This window comes from Lithobates pipiens, unplaced genomic scaffold (assembly GCF_037356315.1).
Source record: "Lithobates pipiens isolate NorthernLeopardFrog02 unplaced genomic scaffold, aLitPip1_a1.2 Scaffold_16, whole genome shotgun sequence".
NCBI classification, from domain to species: domain Eukaryota; kingdom Metazoa; phylum Chordata; class Amphibia; order Anura; family Ranidae; genus Lithobates; species Lithobates pipiens.
In genome coordinates, this window is record NW_027507748.1 from 601,484,345 (window position 1) to 601,509,659 (window position 25,315).

General features: G+C 43.7%; 1 protein-coding gene across 3 annotated transcripts in view; it reads left to right on the top strand.

Moving 5' to 3' along the window:
- The window catches only part of RNF17 (ring finger protein 17), an 881,806-nt gene extending 856,769 nt beyond the window's left edge, over positions 1–25,037 (top strand). For 2 of the 3 annotated variants that reach the window (XM_077483977.1, XM_077483978.1), the window contains exons 36-38: positions 10,832–11,021; positions 21,151–21,250; positions 24,762–25,037. In XM_077483977.1, coding sequence (XP_077340103.1) covers positions 10,832–11,021; positions 21,151–21,246 — 286 coding nt within the window. In that variant the 3' untranslated portion in view covers positions 21,247–21,250; positions 24,762–25,037. The remainder of the gene's footprint in view (positions 1–10,831; positions 11,022–21,150; positions 21,251–24,761) is intronic. The other variant, XM_077483979.1, reaches the window with a different exon arrangement.
- Positions 25,038–25,315: the final 278 nt, after the last annotated feature.

A 25,315-nucleotide genomic window follows, 5' to 3' on the forward strand; every position in this document is an offset into this window, starting at 1 on the left:
GCACCAATGTACAAGGGATTCAGCATGTAGTCCCTCCGGTTCGACCACCCCTACATCCATGGGATCTGAACCTGGTGCAATTGGCACTTCAGAAACCGCCGTTTGAGAACATCAGGGAGATTCCCTTGTTGACCCTTTCCCAGAAAGTTGTCTTTCTAGTGGCTATTACATCTGCCAGGAGGGTTTCTGAGTTGGCGGCCTTGTCTTGCAAGTTCCCCCTATCTGGTTATCCACAAGGATAAGGCGGCGCTACGTCCGCAACCCTCTTTTCTTCCAAAGGGGGTTTTGGCATTCCATCTCAATGAGGACATTGTATTGCCATCCCTTTGTCCTAAGCCGACACTTCCAAAAGAAGTTGTCCTACATTCCCTGGATGTGGTCCGGGCTCTGAGGGTATATCTGTCTGCTATGACTCTCTTCTGCAAGTCAGAGTCTGTTTGTTTCGGTGACTGCTCCAAAAAAAGGTCTGGCGGTCTCGTTGACCACCATTTTCCGAGTGGATCAGACAGATCGTGGTCCAGGCTTATGCCTTGAAGGGGCAGGTGCCCCCCTTTCCTTTCTCGGCCCATTCCACCAGGGCAATTGGGACCTCCTGGGCTTTCCAACATCAAGCGTCTGCCTTCCTGGTCATCCGTTCACACTTTCACAAAATTCTACAAAGTTGATGTAAGTGCATCTTCGGATGCTTGCTTTGGCCGCAAAGTTTTTCAGGCGGCTATGTAAAGTTGCAATTTACACTTTTTTTTCTTTTTTTTAAAAAGTAGCAATTTTGTTGTAAATGCATTTTTGATGCATACGTTGGCCGCAAGTTCTGGTGTGGCCGTTTCAAATGGAAACTCATCCTTTGAGGCGTGCCTCTGGTTGTGAGTGAAGTTATGTTTTGCTGTTTCAACCCCTCGTTTTGACACTGCTTGGGGATCTCCCTACAGTCAAGATTTAAAGGAGTTGAGTCCGTCAATGAAAGAAAGAGAAAATGGGATTTGTGTACTCACCGTAAAATCCTTTTCTCTGAAGTTCATTGACGGACACAGCACCCACCTGTCAGAAACCATGAACCAGACTGAGACAGTACAATTAAATCACACTTGTTGTTAATAAAAAAAAATAAAAAGGAAATTAGAGTAAGTGTAGTCAAAGCATAAGCAGAGTCCAGAAACCAAATCGAGTAGTCAGCCAGGCCAGAGTTCAGTAACCAAATCAGGTAATAAGCCAGGCCAGAAGTCAGGGATCCAAGTAGAGGAACAGCAAGCAGGATAAGGAGCCAGAAGGGATGTCGGCAAGCCAGTCCTTAAACAGGAAAGCAGGAGATGGTTTCTTGTGATGTGACCAAGGCGAAGGCAGAGATGAAGTGAGCTGGACAGCTTTAAGTAGGCAGGGCAGACGAGCAGGATCAGGAACAGCTGGGTAACTGTGGAGAGAGATCAGTGGCAATTAGCCGACAGCTGAGCAGCCAGCCCAGAGAAGGAAGGGCTAAGCCAGCCCTGATACCACCCCTCCTATTTTACGTTGTACTGCTTGTTGACGTACTGAGCTGCAGGAAGCAGGCTGAGTGGTTAGCCAGAGGGACCGCCCCCTGGGCAGAGCTGTGCTGTCTTGCTGTTTTTACATGTTCTGCCTAGTCCTCTCCTGAAGGTGGCATGATAACCCTACGGTGAGTACAAAAATCCTATATATATTTTTTTTTTAACATGCCCCGTCCCGACAAGCTTGCGTGCAATAGCAAGCGCGTATGTGAGTAGCGCCCATGTATGAAAACTGTGTTCAAACCACACATGTGAGATATCGCCATATATCGTCATAATAGTTAGAGCGAGAGCAATAATTCTAGCCCGAGACCTCCTCTTTAACTCAAAACCTGCAACCTGTAGAATTTTTTTTAAATGGCACATATGGAGGTTTTTAAGGATAAAAGTTTGTCACCATTCCACGAGCTGATGCAACTTTTGAAGCATGACATGTTGGGTATCCATTTACTCAGCGTAACATCATCTTTCACAATATAAAAAAAATTGGGCTAACTTTATTGTTGTAAGGCCACTGCACAAATACAGTTTGACCAGAAGTATTGCAACAACCGCCATTTTATTCTCTAGGTGGTTTATATAATATATATATATATATATTGTTTGGAAGTTCTAAGTAGTTTTCTAGCAAAAAAAAAAAAAGATTTTAACTTGTAAACTACAAGTTTGAAAAATAGGCCCAGTCTTAAAGTGGTTAAGATATTTCCAGTGTCCTCCATCGGACACCACCTCTGGCTACAAGGAAAGGAGGAGAGAAGGTGTTCTATGATCTGCCCACTGAGTCAGGTCTATAAACCTCCAAGTGCTCTGAGACTTGTCTATTGGGTGCAAACACAACCTGGACTGGGTGAACCAGATTGGGAATAAATTTGGCTAAGCAATTAGCTAAAGCCATATACACACTATTTCCTTCAGATTTACCAAAACCGTGTAGTGCAAGGGCCTGCCTTATTGCATACAAATTGAAATGCCTAAGGTTTGACCTCATATTATATGGTTTTGTTAAATCTGAAGGAAAAGCTCAGCAGAAAAACTGATAGTGTGTATAGGGCTTAAGAGTTTCATATAGAGGTTTTAGATCAGTGTTTAATAGAGAGATGGGTCTATAATTTGCAGGGTCTTCAAATGATTTGCTGGGTTTTGGTATGGTAACAATGAGGGCTTCTAGCAATTCTTTGGGAATGGTTACAAACCAATTAAAGTTATTTTATACAAAAAAAAGTATAGAAAAGTGCAGCACTATGTGTAGCTAATTATCAACACAAATAAATTGTGATATTAAAATGTAGACAAAATAAAGTGCATTGTGCAAAAATTGTGTAATATATGCAGAAGTGGGACCTTCTATATAAAAAAAAAAATTATAAAAGGATTTAAATAACATAACCACCGTGTAGTAAAATGGTCCAGATAATAAGTGAAAAGCAAAAGTTCATTCCTATAGTGGTTATAAGGGACAATCCATAATAGCTTAAGGAGTCACCATGGCATGTGCATCCACCACCCGGGAGAAAGACTAAACACGCTTACCAGAAAGCAACATCAATCGAGCATGTTGTGATAATTATCAGAATTGTGATAAAAAAGATGATATCCAAGGGTAAGACACCAAAGTTTTTCCAGCCAGCCTTCTTGATAAATCATAGACTCCAACTTTTAGAATACAAGAGACCTCCACATAGTATAAAACCGTCTAGCAACAAATGCAGTTTCTGTTGGATTGTAGTGCTGGCTGCTATTTTTAGACTTAGACTTTAGCTCTGTAATTTTTACAACTATTCTAAAGTTATTTCATAAATGTAGGGTGAGAATGTCTGAAAACCTTTCATAGTATTCATTAAAAAAGCCATCCATTTTTGGTGCTTTGTGGAGCAGTGTTGGATATTGCTCTTTTAAGTTCAGTTTTGCAGAATGAGCGGAAGTAGTTACACCAGTTGGTTAGGTGTCAGAGATGGGAGCTGAATTGTATTACTTGAGACTCGAGTAGTTCTGATGAGACTGGTTTGAGTTTATACAATTTAGGGTAGAAATTGGTAAAAAAAAACAATTGGCAATATCTTCGGTTGGTTAATCATTGACCTTGAGTATCATTGAAATATGGTGTTCTATTATCCGCTTCAGCAACCAGAAGATTTTACCTCCTTCATGACCAGAGCACTTTTTGTGATTCAGCATCGGTTCCGCTTTAAGGCTGGGTTCACACTGCAGCGGTTTATGAGAACGGATGTGATTCGCACTGCAGTGCAAATCACATCCGATCTCTGTGCGATGCGAGTTCAGCCATACAGATAGTATGGCTGAATTCGCATCGCACAGGACCCTTTTTTTGGGTGTTCACACCATGCGATCCGATTCCTGTCCGAGTTTGCAGATCGCACTGCGATATGCGAACTGATCTGGGGGTGTCATTAACGTTTCACTGACACTCCCAGCAGTTCGCATAGGGCAGTGTGAACTGCCGCCGGGAGGTATGCGATGCGGGAACCCGCCGCGGATTCGCCGGGTTCCCGCATCGCTGCAATGTGAACCTAGCCTTACTGACAATTGCGCAGTCATGTGATGTCGCACCCAAACAAAATTGGCGTCCTTTTTCCCCCACAAATAGAGATTTCTTTTGGTGGTATTTGATCATCTCTGTGATTTTTATTTTTTGCACTATAAACAAAAAAAAGTGAAAATTTGGGGGGAAAAAAAAAGCATTGTTTTACTTTATGCTATAATAAATATCCCCCAAAAATATATTTAAAAAAAAAAACTATTTTTTTCCTCAGTTTAGGCCGATATGTATTCTTCTACATATTTTTGGTAAAATAAGCAATAAGCGTATATTGATTGGTTTGCACAAATGTTATAGTGTTTACAAAATAGGGGATAGTTTTATGGCATTTTTATATAAAAAAAAATGTACTAGTAATTTTGGCGATCTGTGACATTATTGCGGACATGTGGGACAATTTTGAAACATTTTTTGGACCATTGCCATTTATACAATGATCAGTGCTATAAAATTACATTGATTACTGTAAAAATGTCACTGGCAGAGAAGGGGCTAACACTGGGGGCGATGAAGGGGTTAATGTGTTCCCTAGTGTGTGTTCTAACTGAAGGGGAAGACTGGACTGTGTAGGGGAAGAGATAGATTGCTGTTCATACTCTGTATGAACAGACAATCTGTCAATTCTCCCCTCAGAGACCCGGAAACTGTGTTTACACACACAGATCCCGGTTCTCCGTGTGCCCCGAGCGTTTGCGACCGCTGGGCACTTGCATCGGCTCTGCGGGCGAGCAGGGCATTACGTGCCCCTAGTGGGCAAAAAGGGAACCGACGTAACATGACGGCGATTCACACAGCCGAGCCTTGTTGACGCAGTATAACTGCGGCGGTTGTTCGACAAGTGGTTAAAGCGGGAGTCCGCCGGGACTCCGCGTTTTTTTTTTTTTTTTTTTTTTTAAAGCCAGCAGCTGCAGTATTTGTAGCTGCTGGCTTTTAAAAAAAAAAAAAAGACTTTTAAAATAGTGACACTTACCTGTCCAGCGCGCCCGCGATGTCGGCACCCAAAGCTGATCTGTAGATCGTTTCTCGGGTGCTGCCGCCACCATCTTGGGTATGGGAATCAGGAAATGGAGCCTTTCGGCTTCATTTCCCAGTTCCCTACTGCGCATGCGCGAGCCGCACTGCACAATAAGGACGGTCCCCGCTGCCTCTGGGATCTGTGTGTTTTCCCAGCAGGCAGCGGGGCACTTGCGGAAAGGGGCGGGCACTTGCGGAAAGGGGCGTAATATACGCCCCTTTCCGCAGAGAGCTATCCCGGAAGTGGGTGCAGATACCTGTACTGTACAGGTATCTGCACCCCCCTGAAAGGTGCCAATTGTGGCGCCGGAGGGGGGGAGGGTTCCGATGAGCGGAAGGTCCACTTTAGGGTGGACCTCCGCTTTAAGATACATTTTTCATTTGATTTTCCTGGCTAAAAACAATTGTGACATTAATGAGAGCGTACTGATTTACGGTAGGTATAAATATTTAATATAGAAGTCAAATTATTTTTGCAGATACAGTAGTCTCCTGTCTGGGTTTAAATAGCTCTGCAATATCTCTATCATTAGGGGTGGACTTATTTTCCAGCACACGAATGTGGTTGAGTATGAGTATGTATGTATTTTTTTTTTTTTTTTTTGTGGGCACTGAGCTAAATGAGAATACTTCTTATACGGCAGGTAAAATAATTATTGAACACGTCACCATATATTTCTAAAGGTTCTATTGACATTAAATTTTCACCATGTCGTTAACAACCCATGTAATCCATACATACAAAAAAATCACAACAAACAAGTTCAGAAATTAAGTTAAGTATTAAGTAATATAATTTAATGACACAGGGAAGTATTAGACACATAAAGAAAGGGAGGTGCAAAAAGGCATGGAAAGCCAAGACACCAGCTGAAATCTATCAGTAATTAGAAAGCAATCCTGCCCCTTGTCAGTGCAAATTAATATCAGCTGGTTCAGTCTTAAAGCGGGGTTCCACCCTAAAGTGGAACTTCCGCTGATCGGAACCCTCCCCCCCTCCGGTGTCACAATTGGCACCTTTCAGGGGGGAGGGGGGTGGAGATACCTGTCAAAGACAGGTATTTACACCCACTTCTGGGCATAGACTCCCGTGGGAGTCTATGCCTCTTCCTGTCCTGCCGCGCTGTCTGCTGGGACATACACGGTTCCCAGAGACAGCGCGGACAATTCCTATTGCGCTGCGCGACTCGCGCATGCGCAGTAGGGAACCTGGAAGTGAAGCCGATTCGCTTCACTTCCTGATTCCCTCACCTAGAATGGTGGCGGCAGCAGCCGAGAGCCGAGCAATCGATCGGCCTCGGCTGCCGGCATCGCTGGAACCCGGGACAGGTGAGTGTCCATTTATTAAAAGTCAGCAGCTGTAGTATTTATAGCTGCTGGCTTTTAATATTTTTTTTTGTAGGTGGAATCCCTCTTTAACTGATGGCCTATCAGGGTGTCACGCAAGAAACATCTCATGATGGGTAAAAGCAAAGAGCTCTCTACAAACCTTCACAACCAACAAAGAAGGCTTTCTAAACTTCTTAATGTTCCAGCGAGCACGGTTGGGGCCATAATCTGGAAGTGGAAAGAACATAATTTCACCTTAAACCAGCCAATACGACCAGGTGCCCCTCGTAAGATTTCTGACAAATGAGTGAAATAATTATCAGCAGAGTTGTCCAAGAGGTAAAGACCGTGCCGCCTATCAGTGCCCGCCCGTGCCGCCTATCAGTGCCCGCCCGTGCCGCCTGTCTGTGCCCATCTGTGCCACCTGTCTGTGCCCATCAATGCCACCTCAGTGCCACTTCATTGGTGCCCGTCAGTGCAGCCCCATCAGTGAAGGAGAAAACATACTTATTTACAAAGTTTTAAAACTGAAGCAAAAGAAAAACATTTTTTTTTTCAAAATGTTCGGTCTTTTTTTATTTGTTTAGCAAAAAATTAAAAACTGTAGAGGTGATCAAATACCACCAAAAGAAAGCTCTATTTGTGGGAACAAAATGATAACAATTTAGTTTGGGTACAGTGTAGCATGGCCGCGCAATTGTCATTCAAAGTACGACAGCGCTGAAAGATGAAAATTGGTCTTGGCAGGAAGGTGTTTAAGTGCACTGTATTGAAGTGGTTAAGCACCTGAATTTAAGCCATAGGCTTCAAAAAAGGTGGACTCGGAGAACAGAGCATTGCGCACGGAGCCCACCCAAATGTGTTAGAAAAGCAAATTAATATTTGCTTTTCTAACACTGAACCTCCTCTCCGCCAATCAGGTAGCAGGGGTCTGATACCCTTCACCTGATTGGCTGAAAGAACAGACACTGCTATTGGACGCCTAGCAGGAAGAGACACACCGAGCACACAGCTCACCGCTGCCTGACCTGCCACCAAGATGGGGTAAGTGCCAGTCAGACAGTGGCCAAGCAGGGGTCAAAATTGAGCCGCCGCTGCCTTTAGCATTGATAGTAGTAATATAATAGCCATATTCGGAGGGAGAGAAAGCTGTCTGCATAATTTGGAAAAAGGACCATACGAAACATTGCATCAATATCAAATTTAGCTGCAGATGGAGAGTTCCTCAGCAAATGAGTACTTTTATAGAGAACATAGCAAAAACAAACCGCAAAAGTAACAAGCAAAGAAGTGTTTGTGTGGCACACATTAACTACAGGGTACGAGGTAGAAGAGAGTAACTGCACTCCTCGGGGGAGGAAGACAGATGACTAAACAGAAATTTCTGCCTATGTAGTCAGATATCACTCATAGGAAATTGAGGTGTAAATCTTGAGTGTTACTCATGGTACTCCAATATTCAGAGATTCTTTGTGACAGTTTTTGATGTGGAGAGGTAGAGATAAAACCCCAGTTGTGAAGCTGCTTGAACCCTTCCTTTGGGATTTGGATTGTTACAAATTCACTTTAATACGTCACAAGGAATTTTGTTGGAAAGCCCCACTTGTAGGGGTGTTGAAAATTATCGATGCATCGCCATTTTGCCCTTCCCGATTTGGCATCGATGCGGTTAGCCAGGAGAATCGATTATGTGTGACGTCATTTTGGCTCCTCCCCGCACAACAGTGTATTTGCCGGTCATGACAAGCCACCGCTCGGCTGGCTGAGCCTTTCCCCGTCATTGATGTGGCCTCGGCATGCTGCCCCCACCCAGGCTCTCCCCCGCCTCGGGATTTGGAGCTGTGGACACTCTTCTCATCTCCCCATCGGCGGGCGCAGAGCTGTGAGACAGATCAGTGTAGCTGTCTGTCTGATCCTGCATTGTTGGAGGGACAATGCACTGTTTCCAGCCTCCCATTATCCCTGTGACAGAGAAAATAAGCACACTGATTTCTCCCGTCCGTAGGACAGGATGGTCAGTGTGTACATTTAGAGGCTGGTGGCTGCAGCTGAGTGGAGTGTCTCTGACACTCGTGTCTCACACAGCCCAGCGAAGTTCCCCCCCCTCCTCCCAGCAACGGACCAATGAATGTACTGCATACAGCTGCCCCTCCTCCTCTCTCTCCTGTGTCTGCCTGGCCCACCCACTCTCCTATCCCGATGTACAGCTGTGATGAGGGGAGTGTGCGCGGGAGATATGAACAGCAGCAGCTACACATTCCAAGCTGTGAGAACTTCCAGCCTCCTCCCTGAATCGGTAAGCTCTGCAATTTCATTACACATTGATAACTGATCTGTCCCTTTCTCTCCTCTATCTGTCTCCCTCCCCCACTCTGTTCTTCCAAGATCCAGTTTCACCTAAGCCACTTATGCAGTCCATACATTGATCGCTTTTTTTTTTGTCATTACACTGGAAAAAGAATATGATCCAATTCCCCCATCTACACATTCCAGGTGGATGGGGGAATCCTCCGACAGTGGACCAGTGGGCAAACAACCAGGGTTGCTTTCCTGGCACCGAAATTTGATAGCACTGGTCTCTGTCTCCATGGCAGCAGCGCATCATGTCTGCAGTCTCTGATGACCTCCTGTATTATGTCTGCAGTCTCTGATCATCTCCTGTATTATGTCTGCAGTCTCTGATCATCTCTTGTATTATGTCTGCAGTCTCTGATCATCTCCTGTATTATGTCTGCAGTCTCCGACCATCTCCTGTAGTAAATATTTTTTTTTGGGGGGGGGGAGCCTGGAACTCCTCTAAGTTGTCTGCTGTGATTAGACTTTGCTGCATGCACGGAGTGTTGTCTTTTTTTTAAGAACAAAATAAGAAAATTAAGTTGTCCTGACTGCTTGAATTTTTTTTTTTTTTTTTTAAGTAAACCGCGCACAGTAATTGTGATGCATCGCGGAATCGAATCTAATCGCTGACCTGATAATTGTAATCAAATCGTGAGGCCAGTGAAGATGTGCACCTCTACCCACTTGTATGATAGATTGTGTTCCCTGAGAACCACAGTGTATGGCACAAATTCCTTTTGTGTATAAGCCGCAGTTGCTGAGATGTCATTGTAGAGTCAGATATTGGTATACGGGTCAGGGAGCATATGTGTAGCTCTGGCCGCATTTACAAGTTGATCTTTAACTTTAAAAAAATATATATTTATGCTTGGACATCAATAGAAGCATCAGGTAGGAGGTGCTTGGGTTTCTGGAACCTATGTGCACAATTGATGATTGCTTCCTGCAGGGAAAGGTCAGGGAGGAGCTTAGCAACGAGTTGTATGTAAGGATTCGGGCTTAACCGACTCTGGGTTGCCCCTAAACTTTATATTCCTCCTAGAGCAATCTTCCAAATCAGTGATTTTAAGCCAAAGTTTTTGAAGCTCTTCTACCTGATCTTCTTGGACATCAACTACTTCATTGTGTTCCCTTCGCTACCTCCCCCATTTGTTTTTCTAAATGGTCAGTACATTTCTCCAGATGTTCTAGTCTTGTGTGAATGTGGAAGATAGATGCCCACAGCTCCTGATGAAAGCTTGACTGTAGCCATGACTATCAGTGTGTGTTCAGAAGCTGACAGATGCTGGAAATGCAGTCAGAGATCTATCAGATCTTCCTCAGTGTGTGCTTGGCTTTTTGGCAGTAGTAGGTTTATTTTCGGAGTGTGTTGGTGACAGTGGTGCTCTCTTGCCTCTCTGCTGAAGTGTATGCGAGGTGAAAGGGACATCCTTGGTGGATTCCTCCATGTCTGAGAGAGGCAATAGGTGGAAGATGTGGTCTGTGTTGCTTGCAGGACTTGTGAGCGAGTCCTGCGGCTGGCGCCATCTTGGGCTGTACGGAGTGACAGTTGCATGAAAAAGTCTGAGCGTTGACTCGGCCCCTGAACCTGATTCTTCTCTCTGGAGATTGTCCAGTGAACGCTACAAGAGAAAGCTTGAATGCAGAAGGGGAAACTGGTGGATTGTGCTGCTTCTGGTTGCTGTTATACCCCTGAGGAGAACAGTGCCTGGAGATCAATTGGCTTTCTCTCTTAGTGGCTAGGGTATGCCCCCAAACCAACAATTTTTTGTTCAGGTTGTGAGATGGGAAGTGCCCGTCTTACAGCTGGAAACAAGCACTGTGTGCTTTATGTAGCTGAAGCTCATACAGTGTTTAGAGGCATTGGAGCAGTTACTGAAGAAAACCGTTCATTTGGACCAGCTTGCTCCAAACAAGCTCTTTAAAGTAACAAAAAACATGGATATCACTTTAATAAATGTTTAGGTCATTTTTATGCATTGCTTATGTGCCACGTTTAGGTTAGGTTTAGGTTTTAAATGGGACTAATAATTTGGCCTTGATTTCTGTAGTAACTAAATATGTGCTATAGTTTGTTTCAGCTTCCTCCATGCCTTATTCAGTACCCTGCAAGAGCAATAAAAGTGAAACTGGCTGGATTTAGACCACCTAAAGAAGACTTTGAACAACATAGACTTCCTTATGAAATGCAATGGAGCTTTAGAGCAATGTTTGAAATGATGGAGTTAGTACAAGGAAGAACACTCTTTGCTGAATTTCAGGTAAGAAGTTAATTGCTTGGTGGTAATAGCATAATATTGCTCACATGTTAAATTAGAACCATCATTCATTTTTTGTGTTTTATATGCAACTCCCCATACTTTCTGGTTGGTGGTCCCATTATCCCTAAAACACCCCTCTATAGCTGGATTTAGCTCCATCTCCTTTTGAAGTCCAAATCTTCCTGTAGTAGTAATGCTCACATTCATCTCTTTTCTTGAGACATTGCTGAAGATAGGGGGGCCCCATGCTGCTTTTTTAGAAAGTAAAGAACTAATTTGAATTGGACTAAATGCTTAACCCTTTCATGACTAAGCCTATTTTTGACATATGTTGCTTACAAGTTAAAATCCATATTTTTTGCTAGAAAATTACCTGGAACCCCCAAACATTTATTTATATATATATATATATATATATATATATATATATATATATTAAATGTTGTTTATTTTTTAATCAAAGAATCTTAAGAATAAAATGGGGACTAATGCAAAATTTTATGTCACACTGTATTTGCGTAGCGGCCTTTCAAACAATAAAAAAAAAAAAAAACAGTAAAGTTAGCCCAATTGCTTTGTATAATGTGAAATATGATGTTACGCTGAGTAAATCGATACCCACACAGTCGTGGAATGGCGACAAACTATGGTACCTAAAAATCTCCATAGGCAACGCTTAAAATAAAAAAATAACGGTTATCTGTGTGTGTGATCCTTTCATTCAAACATACACGTCCACTCGTAGCCACCCCCATTTGCCTTCCATCCAATAGATATTGCCAATAGGTAATCCTTCACCTGTCTGCCCATTCTTCAGGAGGCATGCTGTATTGTCCACTATGGGCAGCGTCTCTATTAGTCCTGAGACGTCTAGCTAGCTTTTATTCCCTTTGAAGCCTGTAATCACACACACCACAGCAGGTGGGCCTGAGCCAAGCCATTGTTCTGATTACAAAGCTTTCATGTGTTTCATTTCAACTGAGGCTAAGTGGCTGTCTCAATCAGGAAGTGAAATACCAGAATTATATTAATTCAATCCAAGACCAGCAAAGTGCCTTTTTTGGTAGCCATCCCATTTGTCAATTGTGTATCTGAGCTGGCAGCCTCTTTCTGTAAAAAGCCTTTCCCATTAATTCACAACAACAAAGTTGTATTATGCCCAAGACATTCCTTTCTTCCAAAGGTGGTTTTATTTCAATCATTTTTATTAGAAGATTTTCGTCATAACAAATAATATAAACATTCCATTAAACAAAAAAAGATCATCCACCTTTCCGTACATATAGGCAGAAAAGGCCAACATAGACCTAGACAATTACAACTTAGAGCATATTATTAATATGAACGACAACTAGGTTCGGTAAACCAAACGAACTGCCATGAGCCCATATCAACCGGTCTATTCCTCATAATCGGGTTATGTCCGGCTGAAGTACGCGGACCCCCAGACCCCTGGCGCCCCAAATGGGATCACGCTGCTGTCCAAGGGTTGGACCCGCCCACTCCAACCAGGGAACCTTCACTCCATCCTACTAGGGTCACACAGCCTGAGAAGTTGATAAATAACTAGAGTGATCAAATTGCCCATATCATGGCTGCTGTCTCGCTAAATAACCCAATAGGGTATCGTCACATTGCACCAAGGGAGGTGCCAGGGGAGGGAAGAAGGAAAACGTGTGAAGGGGGAAGAGGAAGAGAAGAATATGTTACGCCAGTATTAATGGCCCCTGAAGGGCAGACTACCAGGTTGCACCCCAGGTATAAGAGAAATCCTACACATCGTGGCCCAAGGTTCCCAAACCGCCCGAAATCTTAGTTTTGTCATTCCATTTTGCCACCACTTGTTCTTGTACCATAATCCATTAAACCTTCGTTTTAAACATCTTAAAGGAAACAGTATGTTTCTTCCAAGCCTTAGCTATTGTAATTTTGGCCCCAAGAAAAATAAAAAAACGCCAGTTTCTGAGAAAATTTGGGTAGTGCCGGGATGGTATGGTTGAGTAAGGCCGCACTGGGGTGTGGCCCAGTGATGACCTCCGTCAGGGAACTAGCCGTGCGAAATATTTTCTGCCAAAAAGATCGAATGTGAAGACATGACCACCAGACATGGAACATGTCACCCTCTAGTCCACAACCTCTGAAACATAATGGTGAGGAGCCCAGGAAAATTCTAGCCAACCTGGAAGGAACATAATACCACCTAAATAAAACCTTGAGGCCAGCCTCGATCAGAGAGACATTAAGAATACCTTTATGAGCTCTCAACGAGGCTCTGTACCATTGTGTAGAGTCCCAAGTGCAGTCCAAGTAGGCTTCCCAAGCTCGGGCGTAAGGGGGCTTGATATCGGTCTTCATAAGAGCTGTATAGATCAATGAGATGCCTCCCCTCTGGTCCGTTGCATTCACACACCACTGTTCATATTGTGTTATAAAATGGGGAAGTGGTTTAGAGGTCCAGATGGAATTTAAATAGTGAGAAATTTGTGTAAATCTGTAAAGCTCTGAGTCGGCCATATCTATTTTCTTCCTGCAATGCGTCAAAGAAAGGGAGCCGGTGTGGGAAAAGAAGTGTCCAATTCTATATAACCCCTTGTCCGTCCACCATTTAAAGGCTTCTATATTTTCCCCCGGGGGGGAAATCCTTATTATGGAAAACATGTTTTAGAGGCCTAAGTGGGGAGATCAGCGAGCTCCGTTTAAAAAGGGTGGAGCTTAGCGCCATTGAGTGTGAAAGGGTGGGAGCCATTATCGCAGGTCTGCGTTTGGGTTCGCATCCCATCAGGAAATCTATTGTATGCTGGGGAATCGACTGCCTTTCCATTAATAACCAATCCGGTTTCACCATCCCTGAGAAAGCCACTGAGATTTGGGCCAGTTGCGCCACTTGATAATATCCCCATAGATTGGGTAGGCCCAACCCACCTTGCGATCTCAGATGATAAAGTGTGTCTGAGGAGTATCTGTAACCTTTTTTCCCCCACACAAACCGCAAAATGTCTGATTGCATTTTGTGCAGAAAACTTTTGGGGACCGGAATTGGTAGTGAACGGAATAAATATAACAACCGTGGTAAGAGTGTCATTTTTACCGCATTAATCCTACCCAGCCAGGAAATGCCGCAACCAGACCAGCGATCCATATCCATTCTACATTTGTTCACCATTTTGGGGTAGTTGGCATGGAAAAGTGTGTGTATGTCTGAAGTGAGTTTGATTCCTAGATATGGAAGCTGAGAGTGTGCCCACGAGAAAGTAAAGTTATTCGAAAGTTGTGAGCGCGTGTCCGTGGGGATCGTAACATTCAGAGCTAAAGATTTATCCATATTAACCCGAAGTCCCGAGATCCTACTAAAGTCCAACAGAGTCCGGTTAATTATGGGCATGGAGGTTAAGGGCAAAGTAACAGAGGAGGAGGTCATCCGCATATAGAGCGCATTTGTGTTCGCATGACCCCCCTAATGTCAAGGTTGGAACGTAAGGCAATGGCTAAGGTCTCTATGGCCAGGGCAAAAAGAAGCGGTGATAGGGGGCAACCCTGCCTAGTCCCCCTACCAATGTGGAAGGAGTTAGAATATCTGCCCATCAGACGTACCTGAGCAGTAGGGTTAGAATAGAGTTATGAGATGAGATTGAGAGATGAGAAAATTCTATCCACAACCCCATCTCCCCAGGATATCTGTTAGGTATGTCCAATCAATGGAATCAAAGGCCTTATACAGGTCAATTGATAACAGGAACCCCTTTTGTAGTGAACCCCCATCCCATTGTGTCTTGAGAAATGAGATAATGTCAACCGCTCGCCTGATCTGGTCAGGACCTTTGTGAATATATCGAGCGATAAAGCTCAAAAGTCTGTTCGCCAGTATTTTTGTCAAGATCTTAATGTCATTGTTGATAAGCGAAATGGGCCGGTAGTTGCCTACCTCACTGCTGTCTTTTCCGGGTTTCGGAATAACTGAAATATGTGCCGAGTTCATATCCGTGTGCATGGGGGCTCCATCCCTGAGAGAGTTGAACAGTCTCACCAGATAGGGAGTAAGGCAAGGACCAACTTTTTATAGTACCCATTGGAGAAGCCGTCCGGGCCTGGTGCAGAACCCAAAGTGAGATTTAATAGTGGCAAGGACTTCTGCTTGGGTGAACGGGTCCTCCAAAAGATCACTGTGTTCCTTAGCCAGAGTGGGCAATGGGAGGGCGTTCAGTAGTGTTTCGCGCACATTTTCGGGGGGCATGGGCCCCTGTTTATACAATTCTGAATAAAACCGCAAGAAAGTTTCCATTACATTAGTAGGGTTCTGAGAAAGATCTCCAGAGAATACCTTAATTTTGGGGAATGAGTGTGAGCGTGGCTTGGGGGTCAGTTTTACCGCTAGCCGTGAAGCTAGCCTATTCTGTCTTTCTGGGCAAAGAATCTGGCCCCTGTCCAACTAAGATGCTGCGCTGCCGCTGTAGTCAGACATGTTCAATCTGGCCCTGGCCGTATCTAGTTTGGCGAGTGAATCCGCCGCGGGGTGCTTTTTATGTTTTTTAGCCAGGGAACGGCACTCCTCCGTGAGTTTAAGCGTGTCGGCCTGATGTTGAGGTTTGAGGCCAACTGTATCAATTTCCCTCTTACTGCAGATTTATGGGCTGCCCATAGAGTGACTGGTGATACTTCCCCGTATCATTCAGCTCAAAGTATTCTCATATGGATGCCTCCATAGCTGCGCGATGTGCAGGGTCGCTCAACAGGGATTCCCAGAGGCGCCAACATGGGCGACTCCCAGACCCCATAGGTCTCCTAGTCACTAGAGCCACCATGGAGTAATTCGATAAGGACGAATCTAAAATTCTAGCGTTAACAATCAAAGGGATCGTCTTAGCATTCGTAAAGATGTGGTCTATTCTGGCGTAAGTGTGGTGTGGCGCCGAAAAATGTGTGTAGTCTTTCGTACGTGGGTTCATTTCCCGTCAAGTATCAATTAGACCTACCGTGTGGATCGCGTGGGCTATTTTAACACTCTGCTTCGACGGACGCTTGGGTTTGGATACACCATTTGCAGATTTATCAAGAGAGAAATCAAATGCTACATTCGAGTCTCTCCCCATGAGCACCGTGCCCTGAAGGCGGTTCTGCAGCTTCCCCAGCATAGATGCAAAAAAGGAGCTTTGACCTTTGTTAGGCGCATAATAGGAGACAAAAGTGTAGCATTCACCATCTATGTGTCCTGATACCAAAATGTAGCGACCCTGAGGGTCTGTAACAATCTCGGGTTGCGACAAGTTGATATGCTTGGAGAGACACACTGCCACCCCTCTAGTCTTGTTCTCTGCGGACGCTAAAAAGAACTGAGGATAGTGTTGGTGTAAGTAGGTGGGTTTGAAAGCAGAAGGGAAGTGCGTTTCTTGCAGTAGGAGGACGTCCGCATGCACGGAACGGTAGTGTTCCAGAAGCTTCCTGCATTTGAGTGGGGAGTTAAGGCCTTGCGTGTTGTGTGAGATAATTTTAAGGGTGGGCACTTTAGCGGGTGTATCAGGCATGAACCAGAGGGGGGTGATCTACACAATTGATCCGAAACTCACCGCTCCTATAAAGAGGTCCTCGCTGTAGACGATTCAAAAGCCACCAAGATGCCTCACATGAGTCTGAGAGTGCTGACTGGATGCCGAGGCGGAAGTCTAAATTTCTGCAAAATACATGAGGAGAAATGAGAGGAAAAGAGATGAACATAAAGAGGGATATAGAGTCATAGAGAGAAAGGATAGCAACATGAGCAAATACATAACGCAATACCACTATATGGCCAATCAAGTACATACAGGGGTCCCCTGACCCCTCCCTCCCCCCGGAGCGGTCGGAACCCAGCCAACCAGCCCTCATCCTTAGAAAATTGGGGCAACCTTGGAGAAGGGTACCCCGTAAGTGGTCCAGAAGTGCTGCAAGAGCCTCTGAACCAGGGGGGGGTGCACTGAATCCACCGCAGCCCCGCCACCTTTTAACTATGTAAACTAAGGAGCCAACAGGGGCCCATATCCATCTGCTAACGAGGCGCCCATAACTAAAACAGCAGGGGAACATCTAATAAAGGCTTGTATCAAATGGGCAGTCCCCAGTGGCTCGCTCAAACTTTACCACCCCCCAAAGATAGGGGAGGCAGTGGATGGACATGTCTGCTTATAAGCCACTCCAGAAAACCAGCGCTAAGAGGAAAGGGTGTCCCCTGGAGTAGCCCTATCAGCCACTGGCAACCTCCCCAATTCTATTATAGAAAAATATTGTTACGTATTTGTCAGCCCCGCCGCGGATTTAGACAGATCGCGGACAGATCGTGCACATGCTAGGAAGGTATTACACCTCAGTCAAATTACAAGTGAAACAATCCAGGATCAAGGTAAAAAAAATGTACCAAAAAGGAAAAGCAAGGGCATAAAAATAGTACAAAAACAACCCTCTTCCGGGAGAACAATGTGCCAAACATAACTGGCAGGATGCGATCAGTCTTCCACTGGAACAATATCAAAAAAAGAAAAACCCCCAGAGGGGGCTCAAGTAGGCAGCTCAGGATGGGGGGATTCCTCCCCTTCGCCTCCCTTTATTGGGAAGAGGGAGCAAGGGGAGCCCCCAGAATCCCCTGTATCCCGGAACCTAAGGCACAAGCAGGGGAGATAAAAAAGAGGAAGTCCATCCCAATAAGGGAGAACAGGCGAAGTCTCATGGCGGTAGATTTTCTTTGGAGCGTTTGGAGCTTTGCTTCATCCAGACCTGTTGCAGCGGGCTCGCTGGGGTGGTCTCTTGGCCGAAGAAGGGGTACCTCTGTTAGAGTGATCCACTGTGGGTTTGTGTTGTATCAGACCAACCAAAGGTGGTTTTAATGTTCCAGCTCATTGAAGGGGTTGTAAACCCTCGTGTTTCTTCACTCCCCCGTTTTACTCACCTGAGTCCCTTTGTTCCCTCGGTGAATGGAGACACACTGTTACCTCTCTGCCCGGGGTTCTCGCTCTTGATTGGATAGATTGATAGCAGCGCAGCCATTGGCTCACGCTGCTGTCATATAAATCCAATGGCGGGAGGGGGGGGGAGTCTGACATTCTGTGTCTATGGACGCAAATGCTGGACTCGGGAGCCCGCCCGCAAGGTAACCCCTAGGGAGAGCACTTCTTCCAGGGGGTTTACCAATGCGAGGAGGAGCTGCGAGCACCGCCGGGCGACCCCAGAAGATGAAATTCAGGGCCACACTGTGCAAAACAAACTGCACAGTGGAATTAAGTATGATATGTTTGTTATTTAAAATCCCCTTTTAGGACATTTTCTTGCCATTCTTGTGCCCTGCTCTGAAGGATCCAAAGAGATTTTTTCTACATTGCTATTAGCATGTACCTAAAAGCTATTGCGTCTATTAGACAATCAGATTCCATGATTGTTTTTTTGTCAGGACCTCACAATTAGCACTCTGCTTCAGAATCCACCATTGCATGCCAGATCATGAACTTTATTGCAAAAGTGTCTACTCTTAAAACAAAATCCTCCTCTTGCACTGTTGTGTGCTGACTCCTGGGCTTTTAAGCGCCAAGCCTCTGTTGCCCAACTGTATAAGGCTGCCACCTGGTCTTGTATTCATAATTTTTCAAAGCTTTTCTTGGTGGCTATCCAATCTTCTGCAGCTTTAAGCCACAGTATTCTTGTAGTGGCACTCTGAACTTCACCCCCACTGTTTTTTTGGGCCTGTTGGCACAGTTTTGTTTGCCTGGTTGTTGACCATCATTTGTCATCAATGCTTGGGGACATCCCAGTATAAATAAGTTGCCTGCATCCTGTACTGTATGTTTAGGGTAAAAGTAATTTTGACTTGCTGTAAAATTCCTAGTACAGGACACAGACCACCCTCTCGAACTCTCCTTGTTTACTCTGCATTGCTTGCTACTAAACTGAGGATTTGAGGAGCGGAGTAGGATTATAGGGGAAGCGTCCCAGGGTGGTGTGTTTGTAAAAGCTTGCTAGTGTCCAGTCACCTGAAGATATGAGCCTAAAACCCATGGTGTATGGGTGTATGAGTAAGTGTCCTGTACTGTATGCCAAGATGTGTTGTTGTTGTTTTTTTTTTTTTTTTTTTTTTTTTTTGAAGGGGGAGAACAGAATAATGGGGGGGTTATGGATAGCCCTAATTCAGTTTTTATATTTTTAATATATATTTTTTATCTCCTTTTATGTTTTGGTGTTCATTCGAAAAAAAAACGATTAGTCTACTGCTTAACCACTTAAGGACCGCCTCACGCCGATGTACGTTGGCAGAGTGGCACAGTTGGGCACAAGCACGTACCTTTGCATTGTTTTTTAAGTGCCCAGCCATGGGTCGGGAGTTCGCCACCAGCGGCGCGCTCCCGACCCGGTCCTGTGCTCCGTGGCTGTGGGACCAGCGGACCCGATCACTGCTGGTGTCCCGCGATCAGGTCACAGAGCTGAAGAACGAGGAGAGGTCTGTGTAAAGAAACCTCTCCCTGTACTTCCCTGTGTGACCGTCACCGATTGTCTGTGGCCTTTTATAGGGAAGGACGATCAGTGACATCACATGCCAGTCCATGCCCCCTACAATCAAAAAAACACATAACGTCATACATAACACCTACACTGCCCCTAGTGGTTAACTCCTTCACTGCCAGTGTCATTTACACAGGAATCAGTGCATTTAAATAGCACTGATTGCTGTATAAATGACTGGTTCTAAAAATGTCCGATGTGTCCGCCATAATGTCACAGTCGCAATAAAAATCTCTGATCACCGCCATTACCAGTAAAAATAAAAATGCTATAAAACTATCCCCTATTTTGTAAACGCTATAACTTTTGCACAAATCAATCAATAATCGCTAATTACGATTTATTTATTTTATTTTATTTTTTACTAAAAATATGTAGAATACGTATCGGCCTAAACTGAGGGGAAAAAAAAGTTTTTTTTTATATATTTTTGGGGAATATTTATTATAGCAAAAAGTAAAAAAAATAGTTTTTTTTTCAAAATTGTTGCTCTATTTTTGTTTATAGTGCAAAAAATAAAAACCACAGAGGTGATCAAAAACACCAATTTTGTTTGAGAGCCACGTCGCGCAATTGTCGGTTAAAGCAATGCAGTGCCGAATCGCAAAAAGGGGCTTGGTCCTTTGGCTGCAAATTGGTCCGGGGCTTAAGTGGTTAAAATGATATCACATCTTCATAGAGTGTAGCAAAATGGTGAAGTTCAGAGTACACATATGCATTTTACTTCAGGAGATGTTAATTCCCATTCCATTGTAAATGGTGACGAACCCCGGGGGTGTAACATTTAGTGTACGATTCATATGATAATGTCAGTGCACAAATTAGTACAGTTCGCAAGTATTTGAATGACATTGCATTTACGTACGTGAGCATTTGAGCTTGTATAGTATATGTCATATGAAATAATTGTTCTGAGGTATGTATATATGTGTGTGTGTATATAATGTACTTTTTTTTTTCTACTTTCATGGGGTAGTCGGGATTGGTCAGTGACAACCTGATCCAGACCCCCCCCATGCAGCTGTGCATCAACAGATGAATTCTAATAGTGATCTATTATTGGATAAAATCAGACAGAAATAGATCACTATTGCAGTGATCTATTGTTACAGGTAGAGGATGGACAAAGTTGTAACAGCTCTGCCCGAGCCTCCATACTGGCAGGAGGTTTTGTGTCTCATCCATTTGATTGTAAACACAATGCTGAAATAGGAGATATGTATCCCCTGCATTGTATAGTAGGTTCTCTCCAGTATTGGGCACAGCACATGTCAACAGTCCCCTACCCTCCCACAATGCTGATGCGTCTGTCTTGCTGATGCAGGGCCAGAAGCACAGCACTGCCAGGAGGAAGTGGGAAAATCACATTTTTCCCAGGCTGTGATGGAAGATGGGGCAAGCCAGGGACTAACATTTTCTGAAAAGATCAGCATTGACAGCCTACATTTCCTTCTCATGAAGGGTTTACTTTTTTGGATTATTGTTTAAATGATATTTAACTCATAAAATATACATGGGAGGTTTACCTTACAAGATAGTCTGAGAGTAAAAACATAAGCATTCTTTTTTTTTTTTTTATGTTTATACACATGTTTGTTTTTTTTCTTTTTTCTAGCCTAGCGCTGCAGAAAACACTGTTTGTTTGTTTGATGAAAAGCTGCAACCGGTGCACAAACCATTGCTAAATATGGGCCTGGCTGATCCTGAGTGATCATGTATGTACATCTTTTAATCAGCATGTTTTGTAAGACATACATGCAACATTTTATTCAAAGCCACTACTGTATATTTTTGTATCGCATTGTGTCCTTAGACATCACAACATCCAGGGATTTGTAATATTCCAGAATCTCTGAATAACTCTGGAGACAGCTGGAAATTGACAGGTCTTGCACAGTTGAGGGTTCTCAGATGGTAAACTATTATATAACCCTGCAAACAAAGTTTGACTATTTTATTATTATCTTTAAATATAACTGTTATGACTTTTTTTTTATGTTTTGCGATGGTGGAAAAATAAGGCACCATGCATTTTAATTAAAAGGGGTAAGATAAAATCTGATCTGATAAACTAATGTAAATAGTAGGTTTCACCATTTTAGTAACATTACTGTAGCTATCTCTAGCTGAATAGTAGTTGTAACAACTCTATAACAGCCAATTTTTATCACTTGTATCCAAGTGGAGAAAAACAGCAGAACTTTCACATAGCGATCACATTCATTTATTCTAAACTTTGTTACTGTGACACCTTTTCTTAAGTTTTGTCATGTTTTGCTATGTAATGTGTCATTTGTTTTGCCTTGCCTGCTATGAGTCAGGTTAACCCCAGGGCGCAAAGCAGAAATTAACCCTGAGATTTAAAGTTGAGCTGGTTGCTCCAGAAAAAATACTGTATCTGCTGACTTTTAATATTTAGCACACTTGCCTGTCCACGAATCCAGTGGTGTCTTCACTGGAGCCATTTTTTCAGTCGGCTCTCGGGTGCTGCTGCCGCCATTTTAGCTAAGGGAAACCAGCAGTAAAGCTTTGCGGCTTAAGGGGGAGAAAGGAGGTGATGCCTGGTTCTGCACATCCGTGTGAACCTATGGTGGTAATCAGTGTGGCAACAGCAGCCTGGCTCGATCACAGCCGGTTCGCTACTCATGTGCACGGCACTTTGTGATTAGCTCGGTGGTGGGGGAAAGAAGAGGGGACCCAAAGTTCAGGCTGAGTTTGCAGCAGGAAAGTCATCCAATAGTAGAAGCGGGTACCTGTCAAAACCAGGTACTTGCTCCTCCCTCCCCCTCAAAAGGTGCCAAATGTGATAGCCCATTGGAGGTGGGGAGGCAAACAAGTGGCATCTCCCCTTTTGGTTGGAGCTTCGCTATAAGTTCCAAAAACAGTTACATTTCCGGCATATGCTGGGGATGTAACCATCACATTGAATGTGCACTCAACCAAACTGTCAAACCATCCAATGGCTGGTCACTTAACCACTTAAGCCCCAGACCATTTTGCTGGCCGAAGACCAGAGGACTTTGCGATTCTGCACTGCGCCGCTTTAACTGACAATTGCGCAGTCGTGCGACGTGGCTCCCAATCAAAATTGACGTCCTTTTTTCCCCACAAATAGACCTTTCTTTTGGTGGTGTTTGATCACGTGCGGTTTTTATTTTTTGTGCTATAAACAAAAAAAGAGCAGCGATTTTGAAAAAAACACATTATTTTCTACATTTTGCTATAATAAATATCCCCCAAAAATATATTTAATTCCTCAGTTTAGGCCAATACGTACTCTTCTACATATTTTTGGTAAAAAAAAAAAAAACGTTTATTGATTGGTTTGCGGTTATAGCGTTTACAAATAAGGGGATAATTTTATGCCATTTTTATTAATCTTTTTTTTAACTAGTAATGGCGGCGATTTTTATCGTGACTGTGACATTATGGCAGGCTCATCGGACATTTTTGACACATTTTTGGGACCATTGACATGTATACAGCAATCCGTTCTATACAAATGCACTGATTCCTGTGTAAATGACACTGGCAGTGAAAGGGTTAACCACTAGGGGGCAGTGTAGGGGTTAAGTGTGTCCTGGGGCATGTTTCTAACTGTGTGTGTGGGGGGGCGTGGCTGTTTGTGACACGCCACTGATTTCTGCTCCCAATGACAGGGAGCAGAGATCAGTGACACTGTCACTAGGCAGAACGGGGAGATGCTTGTTTACATTAGCATCTCCCTGTGCTTCCTCCCCGTGAGACGATCACGGGTATCCCGCAGCGATAGAGTCCACAGGACCCCCGATCCGACACACGGTGGCAAATTTAAAGGGATGTACAGGTACACCCATTTGCCTGTCCGTGCCATTTTTCTGATGGTTGGGAAATGGTTAACTGATCACTTGTGCATCATCATGGCAGTTGAAGATTAAATAGAAGATGCCAGCTTCCTTGGCTGAAAATTATAAGAGGGTTTACTTCCACTTTAAGCAAGGATGTAGTCACTTGGGTGCTAGTTGCTGTATGCCAGCTCTAATTTCTTTTAGAGCCCCCAGGAAACCTCAACAGCCCCGACACTATTCATATAGTCACCACCACCTGTAATTGTGGGATTTAGGCTGCTCTGAATCATGTCTTACTACTGATCAGTGAAACCACCTATTACAAGCATCAGCTAAGAGAGAGAGGATGTGCATTAAAATATTATTTAACCACTTCAATACTGGGCACTTTTACCCCCTTCCTGCCCAGGCCAATTTACAGCTTTCAGGGCTGTCGCACTTTGAATGACAATTGCGTGTTCATGCAACACTACGCATATTAAATTGTTATCATTGCTTTGAGACAGCTAGAGCTCTCTTTTGGTGGTATTTAATCAACACAGTTTTATTTTATTTTATGCTTAACAAGCTCAAAAGGCCAAAAAAAAGTTTCTTAGATTGTTATAAAATTTTGCAAATAAGTAATTTCCCTTCTTCACTGGTGATGCTGCACTTATGAGGCGGTTGTGGCACTGATAATCTGTAATGCCAGTGATTATCGGTGTAAACAGTGACCTGATTATCTGTGTAAACAATGTACTGACAGCCTTGACGGTTATCGGTAATCTTTTCCTCACACAGACACCTTGTGTGAGGAAAGGACTGCCAATAAATGAAAATTCTGTTTACATGTAATCGTCTGTAATTGGACACAGGTAATCACATGGTAAATGGCCACTGTGATTGGCCCTTTCCTGCGATCTGGGTTTAGCTGTGTCAAAAGGACACAGCAGTCACAAAGCGTACCCCTGGGGGCATGCAGGAAGACGCCCATGCCTTTGCTATTTTTGGGCTATAGTCTGGGCAGGAAGTGGTTAAAGAGGCACAGTCATTTTGTCCATACTGGGCAAAGTGATAATGTGTGTGTGTGTACAGTGGGTGTCCTGCCATAACTCCTCCATTGCCCCTTCCTCTACCTCAGCATTCTTCTAGGTATAGGGAAGTATATGACCACCTCCTATGTGACAGTTCTTGGGTCTAGAAAACAGTCGCTGAGCCCAAGCACTGTTGATTCTGGTACCTTCTAGGATGGTGGAAGGAGCAGCTGGGGAATCATGGCCAAATTGAGAGTTTTGGGGGTATCACTTTGCCCAAAATTGTCTATGCAATGCTTGATTTTACTTGTTATAATAGACATATGACATGTTTTTAATTTGCTGTTGTGATCAACATGGATTAAAGATGTGCTGTTCTTTTACAGATCTATCTGACTGAAGTTTTATAACTCTGAAGATAAGAGTTCTTCTTTTATTGTGTTGCCTGCTGTGGAATTTTATTTATCCAACTATGGATCAGTTTGAACAGTTATACATTAGATATGTAGTCAGTTGTGTTACCTGTTATGCAACTTCTGTTTCTTTATCCACCTATGGATGTGTTCGGACAGTTATACATTAGATATGTAGTCTTGTTTCATATTTTCTAGTGTTTGTGTGCAAAACATAAATAAATGTGTGCTGAAAATATTGCATAAAAAGTTGTGCATTACTTTGTAATGATGTTAAATGTTATTAATGAATTAAGATTTCTAAATTGTATAATTTTGTTATGATTTGGTGTTGTGCACACAGAGAGGTCTTCGCCACCCACATCTGCCTCATGAACAGAAGTGCTTTCCTCAAATAGTGTCATTTAGAAATAGTTTTAGCAAAACCTGTTGAAAAAGAAGTATATTAGCTGCCATGCTGACCTCTTCTTAGAAATATTGGGACTTGTGGATGTCTCTGGTTTCAGTAACTTTTGAATCTCTGACCC